At 41.8% G+C, this 24,946-nt stretch overlaps 1 protein-coding gene across 3 annotated transcripts in view; it reads left to right on the plus strand.

The window, feature by feature from the left end:
* Positions 1–19,247, plus strand: part of CDC42 (cell division cycle 42) — a 41,828-nt gene extending 22,581 nt beyond the window's left edge. For 2 of the 3 annotated variants that reach the window (XM_039509281.1, XM_039509282.1), the window contains exons 3-6: positions 5,192–5,264; positions 8,951–9,060; positions 9,175–9,372; positions 17,805–19,247. In XM_039509281.1, the coding sequence (XP_039365215.1) occupies positions 5,192–5,264; positions 8,951–9,060; positions 9,175–9,372; positions 17,805–17,894 (471 nt within the window). In that variant the 3' untranslated portion in view covers positions 17,895–19,247. Of the gene's footprint in view, positions 1–5,191; positions 5,265–8,950; positions 9,061–9,174; positions 9,373–16,277; positions 17,150–17,804 lie in introns of those variants that run through there. The other variant, XM_039509283.1, reaches the window with a different exon arrangement.
* Positions 19,248–24,946: the final 5,699 nt, after the last annotated feature.

Consider the following 24,946-nt stretch of genomic DNA (forward strand, 5'->3'; position numbering starts at 1 on the left):
CTCCTCAGCTTCCATCATTCCCCTCTTCCTAGCGCATGCTCAGCAATGGAAGGAAGGGGAATAATGCAAAGTAGTCCAAGATATTCATCACCTCTGAGAATACCTTTGCAACAAAGGAGCTATAGAGACAGTTCCTCAAGGAGTATCTGTGGGAGAGGGAGTAGGGGGGTATGATTCTACCTCAGGTGCTTGCTGATACCAAAGAAGGTAGAAGGCCTCTCTGAATCCGAGATGAAGCAGATTCATCAAGTCCCTCAAGTTCAAAATGCTGAGCTTGAATAGTCATCCCTACCCTGTCCTAAGCTGGCTGTGCAGGTCTTCATCTAAACAAAATGCTAGCCTCTACATCAGGGGTGGGCAAACTTTTTAGCCTGAACGCCACATCTGGGTATGGAGGTTTTATGGCGGGCCATGAATGTTCACAAAATTAACAATTCATGTTCAGACAGGGACAACACAGGTTTGTTTCAAAATCAACACTATTAAAATAATTTTGAACAATGCGCTGTTAGAAAATTACATTACTGGGTTGTTTGTTGATTTTTACCACACAATTTTGCTTCTGTCTGAACAGAAATTGTATGTTACCCTGGATTTGTCGGGCATCAGCTTCCAGTCATGGGAACTCATTAAGATTCACCAGCCCCCTGCTCTCAGAAATCTCCTCCCACATAGGTCTCAACAGTCCACAATCAAATCACCTCTGGGTGCTTGGAATGTCACCTAAGTCAACAAGTAGCAGACACCTGGGCTTGCATGTTCCAGGCTCTGATGAGGCACTTTTGGGTTGGGTAGCCAGAGTAATGTGTGTTCTCTCACACAGGAGCACCAGGCGGCTGGAGCGGGGCAAGTCCCCGACCCCGCTCCTCAGCTAGAGTGCTGGGTGGGTGGAGCGGGAGCGCTGGAGTGGGGCAGTGGAGCTCGAGGGCCAGATTAAAAGGTCTGACAGCCCAGACGCGGCTTGCGGGTCGTAGTTTGCCCACCCCCGCTCTACATAGCCATCTGACAGTTGCACCGGAAATATCGAACTGTTGGGGAAAAAGTTACTATTGGTACAGAGGGCAGGCCTTTGAGCTATCCATGGCACCAAAGGTGTTCAAAGTGCTTAGCTATAGTAATTACATATCTTACCCTACCTGAACCTTTGGCTCATTCAAGCATGATTCAGTCAGGCACTTGCATACTTACTTCTAGGTTAACATCCTCTGTTGCAGACTCTTGGTCTGCAAATAAACAGTATGCTTGTTTTATATTGGAGGATATCTTACAAGGAGGAGCAGTTCTGGCCCCAACTCTGGCAGAAGCCTTTCTGCCATAAGACAGATCTGAAAAGCCATGTCTGTCTTAAAGAAACCATGTCAGGGAACAGTGTTTTTCCTCACATTGGTGTCTTTGTTCACGTATGACTATAAATACCTACACATGAAGCCTCTACCACACTGGGTGTCCCTAAATTAAACCGTAAAAATGGACACCTTAGAGACTTGGTTCACCAATTCTTTACATCCTACAACAGCTCAGAAGGCGTGAGCCCAGGGACAATGTAATGAAATCTTCCTTCAACCCACTAGCTTCCTTAGCAATTATCACCACAGATGCTTCCAAACTGGGCTAGGAGCCCATTTACATGAACAAGAAGTCCATGGCCGCTGGAATGCAGAGATATTTGTTTGGGCCCTAAAGTCACTTCTGCCATCTCTGCAAGGTCCAGTTGTTCAGATGCTGACAGAACCACAATGGCAGTGAATGCTCTGAACAAGCATGAGAGAAGTCTCTCCCAAATACTCTGCAAAGAAGCCCTGATTTTTTTGACTGGTATCTTGACCATCACATGCACCTAGTGGTTGGATTGCACTTGACAGAAAAGGTTCAAAGCAAGCATGAGTGGTGTCAGAAATAATCAGTGATGGTTTCAGGTAGGGATTTTCGAGCAGAACCCTTTGCCTTCATAGGAAATTCAAAGTTATACCACCTTCTGTTCAGGGAAAATATTTCTGGTGAATAATTTCCTCAAGTACTGGAGAAGAGAGTTCCTTCCAACTCGTTTCACTCCTGTGGTCGTTCAAAAGATATGTTGAGACAGAGCAATAGTCTCCATGGCTTCAGGATGGCTAAGGCATCACTGACAGGCCAACTTCTAGAGCAGTCACAGGAACTGTGCTGGTTGTTGTTAATGTCTTTATTTGTATTGTGCTAATGCCTAGAGCAGGAGTGGGGAACCTATGGCCTGTGGGATGGATTTGGCCCCTTGCTCATTTTTTGTCTGGTCCGCGGGCCACACACATTCAGCTCACCTAGTGGGGCGGCGTGGAGGCTCAGGGCACCCGGCGCTTGCAGTTCCAGCCCTGTGTGGGGGCACTGATGCTCACAGCTCCAGCCTGCGGAGTGGGGGGCACTGAGACTTTTGGCTTCCCATCCATGGGGTTGGAGCAGTGAGTGCCAGCTTGCCCCACGGTGTGGGTGGGGGTGAGGGAAAACCGTGAGTCTCGGCACCCTCCCATAGGGCTGGAACCATGACCGCCAGCTTGACCCGCTGAGGGGGCAGCCCCAAGCCTTCACCCATATACACATACATGTGTGTTTACGTACGTACACACACACGTGAGTTGAACATGTGTGGCCCAACACTGATTTTTTTTTTTTTCTTCTTTCAGTGGGTCATAGAATCATAGAATATCAGGTTTGGAAGGGACCTCAGGAGGTCATCTAGTCCAACCCCCTGCTCAAAGCAGGACCAATCCCCAGATTTTTACCCCAGTTCCCCAAATGGCCCCCTCAAGGATTGAACTCACAACCCTGGGTTTAGCAGGCCAATGCTCAAACCACTGAGCTATCCCTCCCCCCAATGACAAAAAACGGTTCCCCACTTCTGGCCTAGAGGCAAGGACTCTATTGCAAAGCACCGTACAAACAAAAAGACAATCCGTGCCCCAAAGAGCTTACATCTTATCAACTGTCTCTCTTTTAGGATCTCCTATACTCCAGAGGTATGATCAAATTCTCCATCCCATTTTGGAGTTTCCAGACTTGATAGCATGTATCATAGGAAGCAGGCTTCCACAGAGCTAGCTTACTCTCTTCAATTTCAGGCAGTCTTGCTACAATGTAGGAATTCTACCCAAAATAAAATTATACTAAGACATGAAAGACATTTTCGACACTGACAAGTCACTAATTCAGCTACAGTACTTCTATCATCCTTCAGTCAGTCTGGCTGCCATATCAGGTTATCATGCTCCAGCACATGGAGTTAGCGTTCTTTCATCCCATCACTTTGATGCCTGCAAAGCCTCAAACACTTTACTACTGCAAAAGAACCATTCCCTCTTTTTGGAACTTTTAAACTCAGTGCTAACAAAACTGATGGAACCACTAGGAAAATGCTCTTTCCTGCCTGTCATCCAAGGCAGCATTCTTAATACCCATCACTTCTATGAGAGGTTTGGTGAACTTCAAGCCCTGATAACTGACCTACCCTATAATTCTGGTGTGAAAGGACGAAGTGTTAAACCATACCCAAAGTTTATTCTTGTAGTGGTCACTGATTTATCGTCTACTGAGACATCCAGTAGCAAGTGTTACCCACTCGGCCTCGTGACAGCATGCATAATATTCACAGTGATCAGCAACCTGAGAGTACAGGGAATACTCATCTGTCCACTTCTGGCTGATCTACTTATCAGGTATTTCAACTACTAGAGGATACAGACCATTATGGAGTTCACTCTGAGGATACTCAGTGGCACACTGCTTAATTGTTGACCACCCAATGCCTATACATACCATAATTCACATGGGAGTAGTACTTGACCCCAAAGAAGGAATTATTTGCCTGCCAACACTTCAGATTTCAGAAACTCTGTTCCACCATAGATAAAAATCAGATTATAGAAGAGAGTCAAAACTGGGGCCACTTCCCCTTTGTGGCAATGAGGGTGCTGCTTACAATTTCCTGGACCTTTATAGAAAAAGCGGTGGTTAAGGCAGTATCTTCTGTTCACACAGTAGCCCAAGGAACATTCCTTCATGAAGAACCTGGTTCAGATCTTCAAATCAGATTCCTTTCTTTCAATGGTAGATTTCCCAAAGTTTTGAAAGGATGTAGTAACAGATATCGGGGCAGGAGTGCAATTGGGCAGATAGTTGCTGACAAAGGAAGTGCGGCATTCATATGCAGTTCAAACCTTTAGCAGGATGTCTCCTATGATAGGCACCATCTTGAGGGGATGGGAATATCACTACGAATTTCTTGACATAAGGCTGGTGGTCAAGAAAAGAAAGTTCAAACTATACATTTTCTTCAGCTGAGGAGACTGGCTATGGTTGCAGCAATGCTAGTCAGTATTGGAGGATCAACACGGATGAAATTAGATAAAACATGAGAACAAAGGTTTACGGGGCAGAAATGATCAAGTCCCTTGTCATGTGGCATGAACCCTTAATAGACATAGCTTAGTTGATGCTTTCACCAAATTTTAAAATTTCACTGTCATAGAAGCTCATAGTTGAAAATGTGCAATTACATTGTAGACTTGGGAGAGATGGTGGATATTTTCGGCAGCTGAATAGGGTAATGAAATATTTTGGTGCCTAGAAAGGTAGGGAAGGATGAGTGTGTGTAGGGGCAGGGTGGGTGGGCACTGGAGCTTCTGGTATTAAGAAAGGTGTATATTTCCTTCCATTTTGGGCAGCAGTAATTCTGTTTAGAAGTAGAGTGCTTTGAATGCCCCACTTTCTTTGTCAGCAACTAGCTTCCCAGGTGTACTCCTGCCCTGATATCTGTTACTACATCCAGCAGTAATGGGGGAACACATGAACTTAATTCTGCTAAAATGATCACAAGTGAAATGAAGCACAAAAGAATCCTGTGCACCTTATAGACTAACAGGCGTTCTGCAGCATGAGCTTTCGTGGGTGAATACCCACTTCTTCAGATCCTGCAGAAAAGCCTGTTAGTCTATAAGGTGCCACAGGATTCTTTGTTGCTTTTACAAGTGAAATGGTTAACATTGTGTTCCAGAGTTCTCACTCCATTGAGATACTGTTTCAGGTCTGCATGCTCAAGTAGACTTCGCTTTATTAATTTATACTCAGTTCATGTTTGGAAGGATTTCTTTGATCTACACGGGCTTAACTTTTTTAAAATGAAAGGTTAGATTATTGACTTACTTTTTTTCCCCCCTCTCTCCAGGTGTTTGATAACTATGCTGTAACAGTGATGATTGGTGGGGAGCCATATACCCTAGGCTTGTTTGATACTGCAGGTGAGAACGTTAACTTTTCTGTATTTACACTAACTCTGTAACATTTAGGTATATTTTAGGTACTAGTTACACACAATCAGTTCCTTGTAGAAAAAACTATGCTAGTATGCAACAATCTATCTTGCCAGCCATCATGGCAGACTTATCACGGTTAATAACAACTTTCCAATTTTTTAAAGGTGACTTAGTATATATTTTTTTTAATTTTAGCTTGTGCCTTCTTTATCTTATGATGACTAAAGAGTCTGATAGGCTTTTGTACTCTTTTCTGCCTTTTTAAATCTTAAAACACCTCCGAGATGTCAATTCTTTCTTCTCTGGTTTTTCTGGTGGATCTCTGGGGGGCTTGCATAAACTAGGATAAAAGGTGTTGTTAATTAATATATTTTCAAAGTCCTAACTGCGTTAGAGTTCTAAAATGTTAGCTGTCACATTTAAAAAACAAAACTCATCTTGGTTCAGGTAAACCCTGAGATGACTGAAAGATATTTGAACAAAAACCTTTATTAGACAGCTGGGAGTGTTGAATCTTGGACTGAGGGTTCTTTTCAAAATGTTAGCCACTGAAGTTAAATAAGAGTCATTAAAAGGTCTTAAAAATCCTGACTAAAATTCTTTCCTATTTGTTGCATAACTTTCATTCTTGAGTCTCTGTGGTACAGTAATTTTACTAGTTTTTCCAGTAGCCTGTTTTCTGGCCTAGATAGAACCTGAATTTATAAGGTAAAAAATTTGCTTGTGTTTAGGCATCAACCTGTCATGCTGCCTTTATCTGTCATAAAGAAGTAAAATCGGCTGGATACATGCCCGATGTTTGAATTATTGTTCATTAAACGTGATCTTTGAAGAAAGAAATTGGGTGTCTGCCCGTTTTTGCTGGAGCATAAAGGCTAGAAAGCTTTATATTTTAAAATGTGGTTTGTTTGTTTTTTAACCTCAGTTTCTAGTGTATGGTCTACACTGAAATGCTCTAGGGTGACTGGAAAATAGGTGATATTATATATGAGAGTGACTAAAAATTCCATCTTCTTGCTCAACTTTCAAACTGTTTAAAACTCTGGGGTTTGTTAGCCCCTATAATGCCTAAATAATTCTTGATCTGGAAAAAGGGGTCAACACGGAGGTGGCAAAATTTGCAGATGTTACAAAATTACTCAAGATAGTGAAGTCCAAATCAGACAGTGAAGAGTTACAAAGAGATCTCACTAAACTGGGTGATTGAATTTCATCTTCCATTTTGTTACCCAATGTTGTGGAGGCCAAAAGTATAACTGGGTTCAAAAAAGAATAGGTCCATCAATGGCTATTAGCCAAGATGGTCAAGGATGCAACCCTGTCCTCTGGGTGTCCCAAGCCTCTGATTGTCAGAAGCTGGGAGTGGACAACAGGGGATGGATCACTCAGTGATCTGTTTTGTTCGTTCCCTCTGAAGCACCTGGCATTGGACACTGTTGAAAGACAGGATACTGAGCTAGATGGGTCATTGGTCTGACCCAATAGGGGCATTTTTATGTCATTATGAGGTGAATGAGCGTGAAGATACTTGATGCTATCCAAAACTGTGCTTGTCCCAAAGAGATTTGTCTATCTAAGACAATGAGCAAATAGGAACAAAACACACAGAACCAGGGGAAAGCTGCCATATAACAAAGCCAAACTGACTCTCCCCAGTTCTGTTCTTTGTGAACCTACAATTTCAGTACAGTATGTAGTAGATTTTGTTGATTAATCCTTAACTATGTAGCACAAACAGTATAGATGGGAGCAATGAGAAGTAGTTCCAAAAATACACAATGATTCAGATTAAAATAGTGGAGACATTAATGACCTTTTTAATTAAGTTACTGTATTACTAGAAACACTGAAGGAAAATGAGGACAGCTCTTACTTAGATCAGTTTAGGGGAAAGGTTTGATGCCATTAATGCTCTACAAATTGTAAAATATTTATAGCAAGTCTTTGACTGCATGTCATGAGGAGAGAAACTGGAGCTGTTTACCAGCTCAACTCTAAGCTAGGTAAGTTGTACAGAAAATAGTTAATATCAAACAGCAGTCGTTATTTGTCCATGCTGCAAAACCCAGTATAACTGATGTCCTTGTTAAATCTCAGTAATTCAATATTGAATGGGCCTTGGAGACCACTTTGTTTTTTGCCATGAGAGGCAGTTCCATATTAGAACTGATTTGCTGAGGATGCATTCATAGTTGCAGCACAGACAAGCAGCAATCTAGAGATAAACAGGTGATGTTGCATTCCAAATCTGTGAATCCAGTACCTTTCCACATTTAACTGTTTCTTAAAATCCTTCTTTAAATCTGCACAGCGCTTTCAAAAGGCGAGCCTAGGAGCTTAAATTTTTAACTTTGGTAGACACTAAAATAATGATTTTAATAAAGGCACTGGATTTATGTGGTGGTACAGCCATCTGTAACCCATTAAACCCTCCTTTTTGTCCTATGATTAAAAGGGTGTTAACAGGCCACCTCACCTTAAATGTTCTCTTAGTTTAGCATAGGTAGTTAGAACATATTCTGTCTGTTCAACTTTATATTTAGCTGTGAAACTCTGAGCACCTTTCCCAGTCCTGAGGAAGAGCTCCGTGTAGCCTGGAAACTTGTCTGTCTCACCAACAGAAGTTGGTCCATTAAAAGATCTTCCCTCACCCACCTTGTCTTTCTAAAAAGAAAAAGCAGAGATGTTGATCACTTAGGATTAAGTACCAAACTACTGAGTTGGGCAAAATCTAACATTACCCCATCCCCGCAGAGAGGGAGGAACTATCTCATAGCCTTGAAGAAGAGCCTTGTGGCATCCCTTTAGATCACATCATCATCCAGGGCCCTCCTTTAGTCCTCTTAAGGCATTTAAGGTGGTGCTGTCATAGGATTTGGATCCTTCATAATCCTAACTACTCCCCCTTAAATCTGTAGTTTCTGTAACAGCGCTATTATCAAATAGTCTCCATCTCTGCTTCGCTTTTATCTTTAATTGATAAGGCCTTTATTCTGTGATCTGCATCTGATGATATAACACTTTCTCACCACTCTGACTTCATTTTTTGTATCATTTCTGTAACTTTATTTTTTGCTTAAGCTTTTTACATGGGAGCAATGTGCATTGGTGGCACAAGGCTTTTTAATGAACAAAGATGGCTTCCTGCATGCTGTTATCAAATTTTAAGCACCTCTTGTATGTGGACTCTGTTGTAGCTAGAATTTGCAGAACTGTACAATCAAGAGTAAAGTATTCTAGAGTTTGAAATACTTACGATTTGAAACTTAGTTATATATGGGGATTCTCTGATGCTTTTTTGTAAATATTGTGTTTGCATCACTCCAAGGGCAAAGTTAAGGTAGTTTTGATGAGTTATTTCCTTTTGAGTGTGGTGGTGTGCTGTGTTGAACTGGGTGTGAAGACTCTGCTTTCTATAAATTGTTGGTTTTGGTTGCCACATAACATATTTGACATAACTAGATTTCTGCCCTGTTATGTGGTAGTGGGCGGTGGTATTCTCTAATGCGTAAGGTTAAGCAAAATGTCTTTTTTATTGGAATACAAATTGGATGTGCAACTCTTCACCAATACATCCTATAAACATTTGTAATCTGACTAAAAAGAATCCTTCTCTAGGAGAGACTTCTGAAGGCTCCCCTTCTAATGCTGCTGTTTTTTCTTTTTTCTAGGACAGGAAGATTATGACAGATTACGACCCCTCAGCTATCCACAGACAGATGTGTTTCTGGTTTGTTTTTCAGTGGTCTCTCCCTCTTCGTTTGAAAATGTGAAAGAAAAGGTTTGTCAGATATCTTTCTACCCAAAACTGGAGCTGTAGCAATGCTTTAGGCAATGTCATTTGAAATTGCCTCAGGAGCTTGAATAGTAACAAGACGTTCTTTGTCCCCTTTAGTGGGTACCTGAAATTACTCACCATTGTCCAAAAACCCCTTTCCTGCTTGTTGGGACCCAAATTGATCTCAGAGATGACCCCTCAACAATTGAGAAGCTTGCCAAGAACAAGCAGAAGCCCATAACTCCAGAGACTGCTGAAAAACTGGCCCGGGACCTGAAGGCTGTCAAATATGTAGAGTGTTCTGCACTTACACAGGTGAGAATCATCCACTAAACATCTTTCCTGGTTGTGTTCACTACTCATTTTTTTCTCCTTCACAGCTGCGGAGTACAGCTAAATAGGGCATGTTAAAAGGTGAGAGTGCTCTTTCTGCTGGTATGGATGCAAAATGGCTGAGCAGAAAGGAAGTTTCTGAGGAATGAGGGATTAGAAATGGCACGAAGAAAATCCTAGCATGGGGCACAGTCTAACTAGAGGGGGATGGGGATTGTGTAGTTAGAGGAGGGATCTCATGCCTGGGTTTGTTCTGTGTTGGAGGAACTGCAGTGTAGTGTTAATTATTTAAAGAGTACATTTAAAGAGGAAGTTGTGATCTGGATGATCTGTGGGTTAGGACACAGGATGAAGTTTATCACTGGGGAAAGCAGAGACTTTGCCAAGGTCAGTTTTATTCCCTTTAAAGAAAGTTAAATTACCCCTCCTCTTCCCCCTTCCGCCCGTCTAATAACCTTATAGCAGTCTTGACAGTCTCTTTCCCTTCCTGTACAGCCTATGGTGAGCTGCGTTTCTTATGTCTGCCTCCCACCAGAAGCCTAATGTGACTCCGACTAACCATGAAATGGCAACTCTAAGAAATTACCCCATCCACAGAAATGGAGATAAACAGTGGCAGCCATTTATAAAAAAAATAAACTCCAACATGTTTAACTTTAAAGCCAGTGGTGATTTAAGGCCAACAAAATTGGAAATCCTGTGGCGGTCCTAGAGAGTAATCAGCTTCTTTAGATAATTACACAGACCCTAGTAATTTAAAGTCCTGGCATACCTGCTCTTAATCACATAATTATGTTAAAATAATACTAATCTGATTTGAATCTACAGATAGCTGAAAACTGAGAGTTGGCTTCATATGTCCCTACATGCATGGGGAACTGTAGAAAGATATGAGATACAAAATGGCATGCTTTTCTCAATTCCATGTATTGTCTTGGCCCAGTATCTGGAGTATGAAGCCTTACCTCAGTTTCCTGTATTCTGTAAATCTTGCCTTAACCCCAATTTGTTATTCATAGATTCCAAGGTCAGAAGGGAACATTATGATCATCTAATCCGACCTTCTGTATAACGCAAGTCATAAACACCCCCAAAATAGTTCCTAGAGCAGATCTTTGAGGAAAACAACCAACCTTTATTTAAAAATTCAGTGATGGAGAATCCACCTTGATTCTTTGTAAATTGTTCCAATGTTTTTAATTACCCTCATTGGAAAAAAATTATGCCTTAATTGTCTAGCTTCAACTTCCAGCCTTTGGATCATGTTATACCTTTTTCTGCTAGATTGAAGAGCCCGTTATTAAACATTTGTTCCCTATGTAGGTGCTTACAGACTGTAAGCAAGACACCCCTTAACCTTCTCTTTGTTTAAATTAAGTAGATAGACTCAGAGCTCAATCACTGTCAGGCATGTTTTCTAATCCTTTAATCATTTTCATGGCACTTGTCTGAACTCTCTCTCCAATTTATCAACATCCTCCTTGAATTATAGGCACCAAAACTGGGCACTGTATTCCAGCAGTAGTTGCTCCAGTGCCAAATACAGAGGTAAAATAATCTGTCCTACTCAAGTGCTCCTACTCAAGATTCCCCAATTTATGCATCTGAGGATCATGTTAGTTCTTGGCCACAGTGTCACATTGTCAGTTCCGTGTTCAGCTGATTATTCACCACAAGCCCCAGAGTCGCTGTTTCCCAGGAAGATTTAAAGCAAGGTTTTCTGCTTGCTGATTTTAAATTGATTTAAATCTGTGATTTGAATAATTCCATCCTGTTTACAACTGTCCACGTGCTGTTAACCAGATTCTAGTGCATTCTCGCTGAACACTGTGTCCAGGGACTTCTTGTTACCCATGGCAATGAAATTAGAGGCAACTCCCCTGGTAATCCAGGTCATGGACTTCAATTCTTTTACTTACATTTTGCAGGCTTTGAGCAAATGCAAGATAAAATCATTTTGTTTTAAATTACATGCAGCACTGACAGTTGTTGGAGTGTAAGCTCAGTCAGTCAGTATCAGAAATTCAACATCCATCAATTCTGTTACTTCCAGATATTAAAATAGAAACTACATACTCAAAATTTTGCAGAAGGAGAAATTTCCATATTTCCTGGGGCTCTTTCTTGCTTTCCATATATTCTAGAAATGGTAGTTCAATTTGTAAGTAACTAATTCTGTCTCAGACCATTTGGAAGCTTTTTTCCTCAGGGGCTCCTTCCTCTTCCAAAATTCTACTAATGCACATCTTGATGCTCTCCGAAAATGAGAGCAAACAGGTCTTTACTTGGGAGACCCAAATGCATGCACAGTGGATCCATTGGTAATCTTACTGCTATCCAATATGAGTTTTTTTTAAAATTTGTGACCAGTATGAAGCAGTGATGGCTAATCATAGAATCACAGAATATCAGGGTTGGAAGGGACCTCAGGAGGTCATCTAGTCCAATCCACTGCTCAAAGCAGGACCAATCCCCAACTAAATCATCCCAGCCAGGGCTTTGTCAAGCCTGACCGTAAACCTCTAAGGAAGGAGATTCTACCACCTCCCTAGGTAACCCATTCCAGTGCTTCACCACCCTCCTAGTGAACAAGTTTTTCCTAATAGCCAACCTAAACCTCCCCCACTGCAAGTTGAGACCATTACTCCTTGTTCTGTCATCTGATCCCACTGAGAACAGTCTAGATCCATAGAGCATAGAGCACTGGCCTGGAAGATCTGAGTTCTGTTCCTGGCTCTGTCAGTGGCCTGCTGGGTGGCAGTGGGCAAATCTTTTCTCCCCCCCCCCCTCATTAAAATAAGGATAATGTGATTGACCTCTTGTAAAGCACTTTGAGATCCACGGATGAGAAGCGCTATATAAGAGCAAGATGGTGGTATTGTGTTGTGACATTCCCATCAATGGATAAAGATGCCTTTCATGCCTCACCTCATGTCCATGGATTGCTGCTCTTCTATCTACCTACTCCTTTAATATTAAATAGACTAATTAGTGTGTTTTCCCCCAGGGCTTTGGGAAAAGGGGATGGATAAATATCTCTTAAATGTAACTACTCCCCTGTGTTCTAATACCTTGTTCACCAAAATTACTGTTGGTGGTTAGCTGGAGTAAACAAACTGTTTGCTTATAGTCTTTTGTATGACCCAAATACACTTTCGTTATGCATCTCTAAACTTGCCCAAGAATTCTTAATGGAATAAATTGCAGATTCACCATTTTTTCTTCTCTTCTCCATCTTTTTAATTCCCTGTTCTTTTTAATTTGCCCAGCCCCATCTCTCTTCCCTATTCTTCTTAATTTGCTATCGTATCTTTATTTTTTGTTCTGTTTTTTCTTTAACTAAATCAGCCACAGCCACTGAACAAAAATTTACACACCGGAAGCCTGCAGAGGGAAACTAAAGTTCCTAGTTAGCTTCCACCTGCTGATCTATTGTATGTAAACTAAATGTAGAAGGAACCTGACTTTCCCTGAGTAGGATTAGTCTCTTTCCTTCCTTCAAAGGAAACTCATCAAATCAGGCATCAGGGAATGGACTAGAATTGTACAGTCCTTGTTGGTTTCCCTTTGCAATGGATTCTATATGTAAAGTGCTTCTCCGCTGCTGGCAGTGTGTCATGGCTAGTGACAGACGAATGATTGCGGAATCTGGTGGAGTTGCTTCCATGTGGCAAACAGAGACAATGCTTGATGGATGGGATTTAGTCTTTTGAGGGGGAAAAACAAGTTTCAAGCTCTAATGTTTCTATCAAAATAATAGCGACTCATAGGCAGATAAGTTCTGGGACTTTGATGTGAAGATAAACATGCACCTATCCGGTCGGTACACACCTTGTGTTGGCTGGATGAGTCTGTGTTGTTGTACAGCATTGGAGATTCAGTAGCAGAGTTTGTCATATAGGAGGTACAGGGTCAATTCATGGGTGTTTCTCCTGATTTGAGAGGAAGGGTAATCTTGTGTTTAATACTGTTCCTAGTTCTGCTAAAAGACTCCCTTTGGTAAACCAGTGCCTCAGTCTATCTGTAAAAAGTGTGTAATACATCCCTACGTCATAAGAGGGTTGTGAGCTGCTTGGATACTACAGTTCTATGTTGCTGAAAAACCTATAATTTTTTTTTTTAAAGCATGTCTTAAAGTAGGTGTTAGTGACTATGAAGAGGCAACTTAACCTGCTTTTGGTCTATCATCTCCTCAATATATCACTTTTGCAGCCTAATCTTTAAACTGTCCTAGATATATTGAGCACTGAAAGGCTCTGTTTGTTCTAGACCATGGAGAAGTTTGAATTTTTTTTTCCCCCCAAAACTGGTCTCCTTCCTTTCTCCCTTTTAAGTCAGACTTCAGCATTGTTAACTGACCATTTTGACACATCCATATTCAGCCTGAGTCATGTTTTGAATAAGGATTTCAAGCACAACTCTTAATGGACTACCTTTTTTCTCCATTTCAAGGACCCCTTGATTTGAAGTCTATTTTCAAAATAGTTCTGTATCTGTCCTGGTGACATTAGTCATTTGCCTTTCAATTTTTTCCCCCCTCCTCTGGTTGGTGCTTTTGAAAGATCCATAGAAACAAAAGGCGAAACACACTTCCTTTCTAGGAGAAATGAAAATGGATTTTACACAAAATGTTTGACATATTTATGAAATATAGAGGAGAAACAGTATCTTTTTCCAGTTATATTTCAGTTGTAACAATCTTAGGTGTTACCTGTAACAATAATAGGCTTAAACATTTTCAGCTAGAGGTGATTTTTTTCCCCCCCAAAAGGCGACTTTCTCCTTTAATGGATTCTAAGGTCTTTCTCTGCTAGATTGAAGAGCCCATTATTACATATTTGTTCCCCGGGTAGGTACTTGCAGACAATCAAGTCACCCCTTAACCTTTTCTTTGCTAAGCTAACTAGATTGAGCTCCTTGAGTCTATCATAGTAAGGCATATTTTCTAATCCTTTAATTATTTTTGTGGCTCTTCTCTGCACCCTCTTGATCAATGTCTTTCTTGGACTGTGGGCACCAGAACTGGACAAAACATTCTGTCAGCAGTCGCACCAATGACAAAACAGAGATAAAATAACCTCTCTACTCCTACTCAAGATACCCCTGTTCATGAATCCAGGGTTGCATTAGCTTTTTTGGACACAGTCAGACTGGGAGCTTATGTTGGGCTGATTATCCACCACGACCTCCACATTTTTTTCAGAGTCACTGCTGCCCAAGATAGTCTCCTGTCCTGTGAGTATGGTCTGTATTCTTTTTTTCTAGATGTATACACTTGCATTTTGCTTGTGCCCATTTTATGAAGTGATTCATATCACTCTGAATCAGTGATCAGTCCTCTTCATTATTTACTGCTTCTCCGGTTTTTGTGTCCTCTGCAAGCTCTAAAGCACAACTAGATATATTCCCGTAAACACATGTCTAAAAACATACATTAAAGCTTTTCCTAAAACCAGTATTCAAACCTGAGTGCTTTTCCCATTCAAATCAGTGGGGGAGAAACACTTTTCATCTTGGGTGACTGAATTTCCTCCCTATGCACAGATGGTAGTCTCTGAGGAATGAGTTTTACCTTTTTGTTTTCCTTTTTCTTACCTTGTAAACCTCTTTCTCTGAAATTCTGCAGGTCACACACATGACAGTAAAGCTAGGCAAGTCCAGTTAGTATAAACTGAGCAAGGTTTCTCTTCTGGTGCCCACGTTTAACTTTTTAGAATTGTATGGCAGTGAGAATATATTGCAGAATTCCTGTTTCCGTAGAGCTAATGCAGTGGTTCTCAATGGTGTAATGTGAAGGAGCCCATTTTAATGGGGTCACCAGGGCCAGCATTAGACTTGCTGGGGCCCAGGGCTGAAGCCCCCCACTCCTCCCATGGTGGTGGGGATTGGACTTGCCTTTCTCACCCCCGCAGACATGTAGTAATTTCGTTGTCAGAAGGGGGTCGCAGTGCAATGAAGTTTGAGAACCGCTGAGCTGTAATGCATGCTTTGTGCTCAGTTGTAATCCTTGCAGACTTCTTAAAGCTTTTGACTGCTTGCTTGATGTTGGATTCCATAGTGTCGAAGAACCATTCCAATTCTAACACTATTTTTCTGTCTCTCTGTAACTTGAGTGGTTATAATACTTGCTTTAGTAACAGTATAGCTGACTAACTGGAATATACCATTTCTATAGTTGGCTCTCTAAATGTCAAAATAATAGCATTGATAAGGCATTGCCTTATGTTAAATTACTGAGCCTTTACATTGGAAGAGTGGTTTACCAGGCACAAGTCCTGCTTCCATCCCAGCGTGCACATGCCCGCAGTCTGTGTGTTGGAAATCTTCAGTTATTCGGGGGCTGAATTCACATAGCAATCCAGTAATTTGAAGGTACCACTTAAAACTAACTGCTTCTGCAGTAAGTGGGGAACAGCAGCACAAGTTTGAAACGTCTCATACCTAAAATGATAACGTATCTAATATGGATAGGAAAGATATGTATGTAACTGACCTTCCATCACAGCCACATGGGACAAGCTACTTTTGTATCACATTTGTTTGTGTATCAAACTCATTGGAAATGTTCAGTCTAATAGTTCAGATAGGTGGCAGCGAAGATTGTTAAGATTCTAGTATTCTCGCTAACCTCTGCTATGTTTGTCCTTATGGGTGTATGTGTTTCATCCAGTTGTTGGCTTTCTGAACACGGCTGTCTTGTTAGTTTGATTTCCTGATCATCTAAATGGTGAATTATTTTCTCCAGGATCTACTTTGTTACAACAAAGTAAATCTGCTTGCTGCTTCTGTGAATTCAGCCCAACTTATCCTGAATGCTCTTTATCTGCTTGTTTTTCTCTAATCCTCTAACCTGGCTGCTGTTTTTTCTCCTCCCCTCTGTCTTGTAGAGAGGTCTGAAGAATGTGTTTGATGAGGCTATCCTAGCTGCCCTCGAGCCTCCGGAAACTCAGCCCAAAAGGAAGTGCTGTATATTCTAAACTGTTTTCTCCTTCCCCTCTTGCTGCTGCTTCTTCTGTCCCACTACTGTAGAAACTTGATTAAAAATGAATAAAACTATCCTGATTGAAAGCTTCCGTGTCTCTGCTTAACATCTTAGAGCAACCTCTGTATTAGCTTTTGGACTGAAAACAACATATAGAGTTCCTTAGTAAAACATTTGTCACTGTGGAACGTGAACTGGACTCCTTTAACTCTCTGCTGCTTGGGTTGCCAGATGTGGATAGCTTTACAATTTAGGTTATTGGGGAAAGGGCCTGGGTGTGTCATGTAAAAACAGAAGGACGACAAAAAACCCCTAATCAAGAAGGAATAAAGACATGTTTTATCTTCCTGAGCTCCAACTGGAAAAAAATGCACACTTCATTTTCTACTTGAGTCTATTGTTAACTGTATTTGCATGATAAACATACATGAAAGTGACCTGCAAGTAATGGTGTAATGTGAAGGATTTTCTGGTTCTCCTTTGTGCAGTGAGACTTTCTGTTGCTATTGCTTTGGCTGTCTGTGCTGTAGTGGAGTATTTGTCAGTTCTCGGGGGAAGGAAATATCAATGTATCTGCTACTGCTTTACAAAGATGTTAAATTCTTGCTTTCACTAACACCAGTAGACTGCTTCATTTTAATAACTGATTCTTAAAGCTTGTTAATGTAACATGTAAAGTTTGCCTTTTAATTTCATGCTTCTGATTTTTGTCTTAAGGGGAAAAACTTCAATTGTAGTTACCTTAAATTTTGAAATTAAAAAGTGCAGTTGTTTGTATAAATGACTGATGAAGCTTTATTTCTGTTTGCATTCACTGGCTTCAATTTAACATTTATACAATGTTATAGTACCCATTTTGTAATTCTCCCATTTGAATTCTAGTACGGATACCATGCACAGCTTCTGAATTCTATCTGGCTGCTGCTAAACATTTGGTGCGGGGAACAGAAGCTTGATTGAAATATACCAGACTGCGATCCATCTTTGCATGCTTGCCTCCTGTATAACACAGGTGTCATTGCAACATGTTCTGGAATCATTACTGTTCTGTATTCCAGATTCAGCTGTTTCATCTGAATGCAGTACTTTCTGCTTTGTCATTAGCATGTGAAATTCGTTACCAGCAAACTAATCATAAAACTGCCATTGATTGAGGCAGTTACTTCTGTATTTGTTTTGCTTCTTATGAAATACACTGGTCTGCAGAAAATGGTTTCAAAGGACTACTGTACTATTCTGAATATCAGATACTCTTCTAAAGAACTGCTCAGTACAGCAACACAATTTGGACAAAGCAAAATGACTTTCTGGAAATTGTAGATCTCAATGCTTTATTCACCATTATTGGGGTTTAATTCTGCCTTGGTTTTATTTGTTTTTTATAACAACCCAGAAAATGAGACCGCCCCTTTCTCTCTTTGCCCCTTTTCAGAAAGGCCTAAAGAATGTATTTGACGAGGCGATATTGGCTGCCCTGGAGCCTCCGGAGCCGAAGAAGAGTCGCAGGTGTGTGCTGCTATGAGCGTCCCTCCACAGCCCCTCTGCAAAGCTGATGTTTGATGTCATACTAAAAGCAATGTTTAAATCAAACTAAAGATACAAATTTTAAAATTTGTTTTTGCAATAATGACAAATGCCCTGCACTCCCATCTCCCCCACACTCTCCCTGTGTGAGTTGAGAATGTTAGTGTTCATTCCCAGTGCCCTTCCCAATTCAGTTACAGACTAGTTAATTTTGAGTAATTACGTATTATCAGAAAATACTGATCAGTACTAGTTTTTTATTTTGTTTACTGTTTCTAATTTTTGTTTAAAATCCAGGCATGCTTGTGATGACTTTCTCTGTAACAGACTAATTCTGGGCTGTGTTACTGAAATCTTGTCTCAAGCTGGCAAGACTCTGATTCATTGACCTTCTGGGGCTATATTCTGTAATCAGCAGGCAGCCTGGGTATGAGCATGTTTGTGACTCAGTTTTGAGAACTGAAATTAAGATGTCCCCAGCTGGTGCTCCTTCTCTAAAAGTTGCCTTGTTATCTCTCTCCCTTACTTTTCTCTGAGCAGGTCAGAAATTCCTACCCTGTCCTTTTAAGTTATGAAACCTTTGAAACGGGAGGTGAATTGTTCCTTTCTCTGTGGATGCACCATCAACTTGTATTTAAGAAAATTAGTTTATTATTGGCAGTGGAGGTGAGGAATGGGTCACTTTTTTTCCTCAAACGACATTACAGGCTTTCATCAAATGTGAAGAAATAACTGCACATTTTTAAGCACACCCAACTTACAGTTGGTTTTTAACAAGGAAAACAAAGCAAACGCCCAAAACCCACATACTCCTCTCAATCACTGAATTGCTTGGTACGGGCAGGCTTACAAATTACCAGTGTGGTGTTGCTAGGACACTTCTAAAGAGCCTGGGATGTATTAAGGTGAGTTGGGGAAGTGGTGCTGGTGGGTGCATATCCTACAGAACAGTTCAGCATCCTTTTAGGAGGAGTGGAAAAATAGACCTGCTTCAGTAGGAAAGAACTGCAGGGGAGGGATGTCTAGTGTTTGGTGTGGCACCATAAGGACCAGTTAAGGGAATCCCCTTTATCTGCATTGTGCATGTTAGTAACCCTAAAGCCTGTAAGATGGGTTCCAGTCTAATAAGGATCATGTATGAGATCTTTAGACTCCAGTGTTAATAGGGATTTTACCAAAACTATATTTTGGCTTGCAGATTCAAATTTTTTTAGTACATGGGGAATTCTTTCAGTCTTCCCAAATTCCTAATTCTTGTAGACTCATTAATGTTGAACCAATGCTTTTTCATGTCTAAGTTCTTTGTATATGCATTCTTTTCAGATGTATTAAACATAAAATATCTTCACAAGCCCGCCTAAGGGTAATTTTTCCCCCTGACTCTCATTATGGTTCTTTTAAGGACTTGCAAACACAGCTAACTTTTCTCCCTTGAGCCCTGCTCTCCAGTTGTGAGTAGCTTTCATTCCATTCTTCACACCTAGTTCCAAATATTTATCCCTCCCATGCTCTCCTCCCTCGTTAATGGTCTAATTACTGTAATGCTCACAAAGTAATTCTTCCACATCAGAAAATTACTGCCGTAGCATCAGGGTCTGTAAAGAGATGCATGCTGTTCTCTTAAACTTAGGGCTGTTGAGATTTTACCATTTAATATTTAACATGTTCCAAAATCTTTCGTAAATGAAAAGATGACCTTTTCAGATTACTTTTTCTGGAGTGAGATGCGATGCTATTACAGAAACTCCATGTTGCTTTCTGCTTGTGCATAGATCTCAGGAAACCAAATATTGTGATGTTCCTCTCTCCAAACGTATATTTTGGTTTTGTTAGCAATTTCTCTCAGCTATGGAGATCAATGAAGTCTTGCAGTGTGGAAGCATTATTTTGTATTAATGATTAAAACACGTTCCAAAGAGCTTTGTTGAAGATTACTTTTGTTTGAAGAAGTTGAATAGAATTGTACAACAACCTACGTAACCAAACTTAAAACCCAGGTGGCTTCCAACTTTTAAGCTTTGCTGTTGGTGCTGCCACTCAGGACTGCTTTTGTGGAGTTCAACTTCTCTGATTGCGTAGGAAGGCTTTGCTTCAAGGTAAGTTTGTCAATGCTGTTGAAATACTGGCTTTGACATCCAGCAAAGGTTGGAGGCTGCAGGCTTCTGACAGCCTATGGCAGGGACAAACAGGGACTTGTATTTCCCATGCTGTTCCTCAGACCCCAAAGCTGACCATGCTCCTGCAGAACATGCCAGTTTCACTGTTGAATTTAGATCACAGAGCTTGCTTAGTTAAAGGCGGGCACTAAAGCAGCAGTGCCCAAACTTTTCCTGTTGTGCTCCTCTCCCCCCCTTACCAGTAATGGAATCTGTCTGCACAGCCAAGGCTTCCTCATCAGAGGAGCTTCAGCTGAAGGCAGAGCTGGGGGCGGCAGAACTGGGGACAGGGGAGGAACTGGGGCTAAGAGGTGGGACTGGACTGGGGGCAGAGTGCAGCTGTGGCTGGGGGCAGAGCAGGGCTGGGTGGCATTCTTTCCCTGCCCTGTGGGTGTTGGCTTGTGCCCTGCCGGATGCTCACCAAATGTTCCTCTGCGCCCCCCAGTTTGGGGACCACTGCACTAAAGTGACGTACTGAAACAAAGCCTGAAGTGGAGGAGACGCATCAATTTCCATTATTCTTCCTGAAGTAGCTGTTTTACTCTATAAAGCTGTTGCTCTGGCTCATAAAGCATCTCATTTTTTCACCTGTGTACATCCTCATGGAGGAGCTGTGTATGCAGCTAGTTGGCTGGTCAATCTCATTCAAGACCAGTAATGTCTCATCGTGTACCTCCTCCCTCTCAAAAAGGGATATGCCAGTCTTCTACCCAACCCTAGGAAGAAAGGTCTGCAGTCAGAATTGGCTGAGTGCCTAACCTCTCTGGATGAGAATGCTTGTTGACTTAGTTGCTGGTAGGATGAATTATCTAAATTGCAAAACTAGCTTACAAACCTTGTGCAGAGGGCCTCTTTCCCCCTCCTGGTCCCCCCAGTAGCTGTAGCGACATCTCCTAATATGTACCTCTAAGCATGTTCCTGTTTTAGAAGGGGATGAGATCCTGGATAATGAAAACAGCTTAATCTGTGGCTTTGATAACATAGCTACTACCTCTTTCTATTACTTAGCTGCAGTGGTGTGCTGCCCTTGCCTTGTCACCCAGTTGTGCTACAGGTGCTTCTCTTAGCTTGGCACTACACTAAAAGGATGCTTGGACCATCTTCCCTTCCTCTGCTAGAGGAAGGAAAACAATTGTTTTGCTTAAATGTAATCAGTTTTCTGTTTTGGAACCCATCTGTCCTAAAAATCTACAAGGCTACTGCTAGCAGCTGGCTCCCACACCCAAGAAGTCTTTATACAAGTTGAATGTAGTGTGGTAATCTGTGGACTCTATTTGTCAGGCTCAGAGTGGTAGAAGCATGTTTACTACAGCGTGTTGCCTCCTTTGCTTATCCTTTAAATAGGAGAACAAATGGCTAGATCCCCAGCCCCTCCCTCTCTGACAACAAATATCCCCCTGTATGAGTGGTTTGTCATTAGGAAAGCGGAAGGAGAATAATTTTGTGGGAGCACTTTATTAAAACACTACCAGCACTCTAATGTTCAAGACATTAGTACAGACTACTGGCTTGATCTCAATGACCTTGAATTTTCCTGCTGGTGTCCTGGTCACAGGTTGTACCTGTATCAGTGCTTCCAGAAGCTGTGACTTTAGGCTGATTCTCGTATTATCTGTCCATTCAGAAAAGAGGGTGCACTCAGAGGTTGGAAAGTATGCTCAGAAGAGGTGGATTAGAGCATCCCCAAGAACTTTAGTCTGCCTAACAACATAGTTAAGAGCAGAGTCCTGGTTTCATATAAAGTAGTTGCCTATTTCAAAGAGGCTATATGGTAAAGTTAACGTACTCTAATTCAGTAGTAATATCAGATGGGTAGTGGCTGGAGCTTAGGTGTGGAAAGAAATTCTGTTCCCTGCCCCACTTCCAATGTTTCTTAGCAGAAAGATCCTGCCAGTGAACAGCTGATATTTCAACACTGTAATAAAAAGCAAGGTAAGTGAGGTAACGTTCTTTTATTCGACCGACTTTAGTTACTAGAAAATCTGATTTCCTTCTCCAGACCTGAAGGAGGGCTCTATGTAGCTCAAAAGCTTGTATCTTCCACTACCAGAAGTTGTTCCAATTAATATTGTTCCCTCACCTATCTTGTCTTTCTCATGTTCTGGGACCAGCAGAATTATTACTCCAGTGCTGTGAACAGTTCCCACTTCTCAAAAGTATTTTTTCTGTCTAGGTCAACACTAAAAATCTGGTGCCAGTACTAGTTCAGCTTTCCCCACTGAAGCAATATCGGGTGCTCAAATGTAGGTGGGCCTCTGATCGTTTTTATACATGTCAACTAGACCTGCTCTGAGCAAGGTTACATCAGTGTTAGCCAGGTAGCCTGCCTGCATGTCCCCATGGCACTAATATCAGCAGAGCTGAACTGCTGTGAGAAATGGTGGAAAAATTTTGGAAACTTCTGTGGGTGGAAAGGTCTCTAGCAGGCAATTTGGTAGTTGCAGTGGAAAATCTTTAACCTAAGCATCAGGGCTAGAAGCAGAATTTTTGGTTTAATGAAAGCTCTGATTTTGCAAAAATAGATATGGTACCAGAGAAGTGTCATGCTGCACATCTCTCAGCCTGGTGCTCCGCAGTAATGGGAGTTGTAATCCTCTTTTAAAGAGGAGGTGAGGCCAAGCAACACAAGTGCTTGATGGGCCATATATCTTCTAACTAGTAAAACCAAGCCACTTAGGGAAGAAATTCCCTAGCAGGTTTACTTGTACTAACTTCATCCTTGTGGTAGAATAGCACGTATCCAAAGCTTTTTATTCTGAAAATAGTACATTTAAGTCCTAAGGAGTGTGGAAGCAGGGAAAGAATTAATAAGGATTTGAAGGGGATTTTAATGCATGTCAGTCAGTTAGCAAGAGTTAGGCTAGCTGTGACCCTAATGACGTGAGATTTGTAGAAGCGAAGATAGTGTGAGGCAGAGGATAAGAACTGCAGTGGCCGGAGCCCCGGGGTCTTTAAAGCGGCAGGGCTCCCATGGTGATTTAAAGGGCCCTGAACTCCACTGTGGTAGCAGTGGGAGCCCTGGGGCTCCCAGCCGCCTCTGCAGTTGTGAGCTCCAGGGGTGATTTAAAGGCTCTGGGGCTCCCACCTGCAGCCGTAGCCCTGGGGCCTTTAAATCTTGATTTTAAAGGGCCCAGGGAATTTAAAGGCCCTGCCTCTTCCAGTTGAGGCCACGAACCCTGCTCAGGACTCTGGAGTACCGGTAAGTACATTAAGTTACTTTCACCCCTGGTAAGGATGCAACAGGGCCCTGTGTAGATGCAACAGTGGGCTAGAGCAGGGCTTGTAAGACAGTTTTGGCATCATAGTATGGCACATTTGAGTGCTTTCTGAATCTGTTGTGAATTAGCTAGAGAGAGCCACCTGGTGCAATCTATCTGCCCTGATGGTCAAAGCCTTCAGTACAGTTGGCCCTAGCACTCTGACGGCTGTATTCCACTGTAACAATGAAACCTGTGACCAGTGCAGGGGAGGCTTATGAGTGCTGGAGCCAGAATTTTCACTGGAGCTGGACCTAGACTGTTACCTGGACCGAGACACTGCTACCTCAGGCCTCACCCTACTCAGAACTTAGCTCTTCCACTTAATATTCCCATTATCTTTTTTTTTTTTTTAGAAAGAAGGGGGGCAGGAAACTACTTCCTGTTTCTCCTACAGTCTGGAAATAAGGGGAGAAATGCACTTTGTTTTTTAAATGCACAAGGAGCTGACAGATATTATGGTGATTAGGAGAATAGATCTATCTATGTAGGTAGGTTTTGCACCAGTCATCTTCATGGTTCCATGCTATATCCCTAGCATATCCAGGAGTGGAATCCAACTAAAGCAAGTTGGCAATTTTACTTGTCTCGGCAGTAACATCTCCAATGATGAATGTCTTGAAAAAGAGATCACGAACAGGATACAGAAAGCTTCTCAGTCATTAGGAAAGCTACGTGGCAAAGTCCTGAAATCCCACAACAAAACCCTCTCAAAACCAAAACTTTATCATGCTTTTATGCTCACATCTCTCCTCTTCGGCTGTGTGACCTGGACACCATACAAATGGCATATCAAACAGCTAGAGGCCTCCCATAACCGCACTCTGCGTGCCATTATGGGGATCTGCTGGCAGGACAAAATTATGAACCTGGAGGTTCTCTGAAGGTCAAATGCCATAAGCATCGAGGCCATGCTGATAAAAGCCCAATTACGCTGGGTTGGACACATCATTAGGATGCCTGAACATTGACTCCCCAGAAAAATGTTCTATGGAGAATTGGCACAAGGACATCGGAATCTAGGCCACCTCAGAAACGCTACAAGGACAGTATCAAGAACAGCACACACTTTTTGGTGCAATAAAATCGGATGATCTCAAGAAGGCTGTGTCAAATGGATCAGCCTGACAACACCCAGCACTCAGAGCTTTCCAAACCTTTGAAGAGTACAGAAATAATAGCTTGTTAGCTGCAAGGGAAAGAAAAGCATCATACTACTGCTATAGCTATCAAGACTCTTACCAATGACTTTGCCTCATCTGCTCATGAGCCTGCACGTCACGCTTTGGACTTCAGAGTCACTCCAGAATCCACAAAAAGAGAGCATGAAAATGTCATCGTCAAACCGATGGCCTACACATCATAATCAGCTAGATACAGTTGTTGACTCACTTGTGGTGTTTCTAATCGTTTTAAAGCAAATATGGCACAGGGGAAACTGCAGTCCAAACTTCAAATGTAGCTTGTGTCATTAGGAGAGATAATCTTAAAGAGCAGAAAAGAAAGAAATGCCATGGAAGTTGCTTCTCCCCCATATTTACACTAACGTGGCAAGTGTAGTGTGTGAAATTCTCTGGTCTTCATTAGGCAGGAGCCCTGAATTGATCACTGTGGCGCTTTGTGGCAATACACTCTGA

Source organism: Mauremys reevesii, linkage group 21 (assembly GCF_016161935.1).
Source record: "Mauremys reevesii isolate NIE-2019 linkage group 21, ASM1616193v1, whole genome shotgun sequence".
NCBI lineage: Eukaryota > Metazoa > Chordata > Testudines > Geoemydidae > Mauremys > Mauremys reevesii.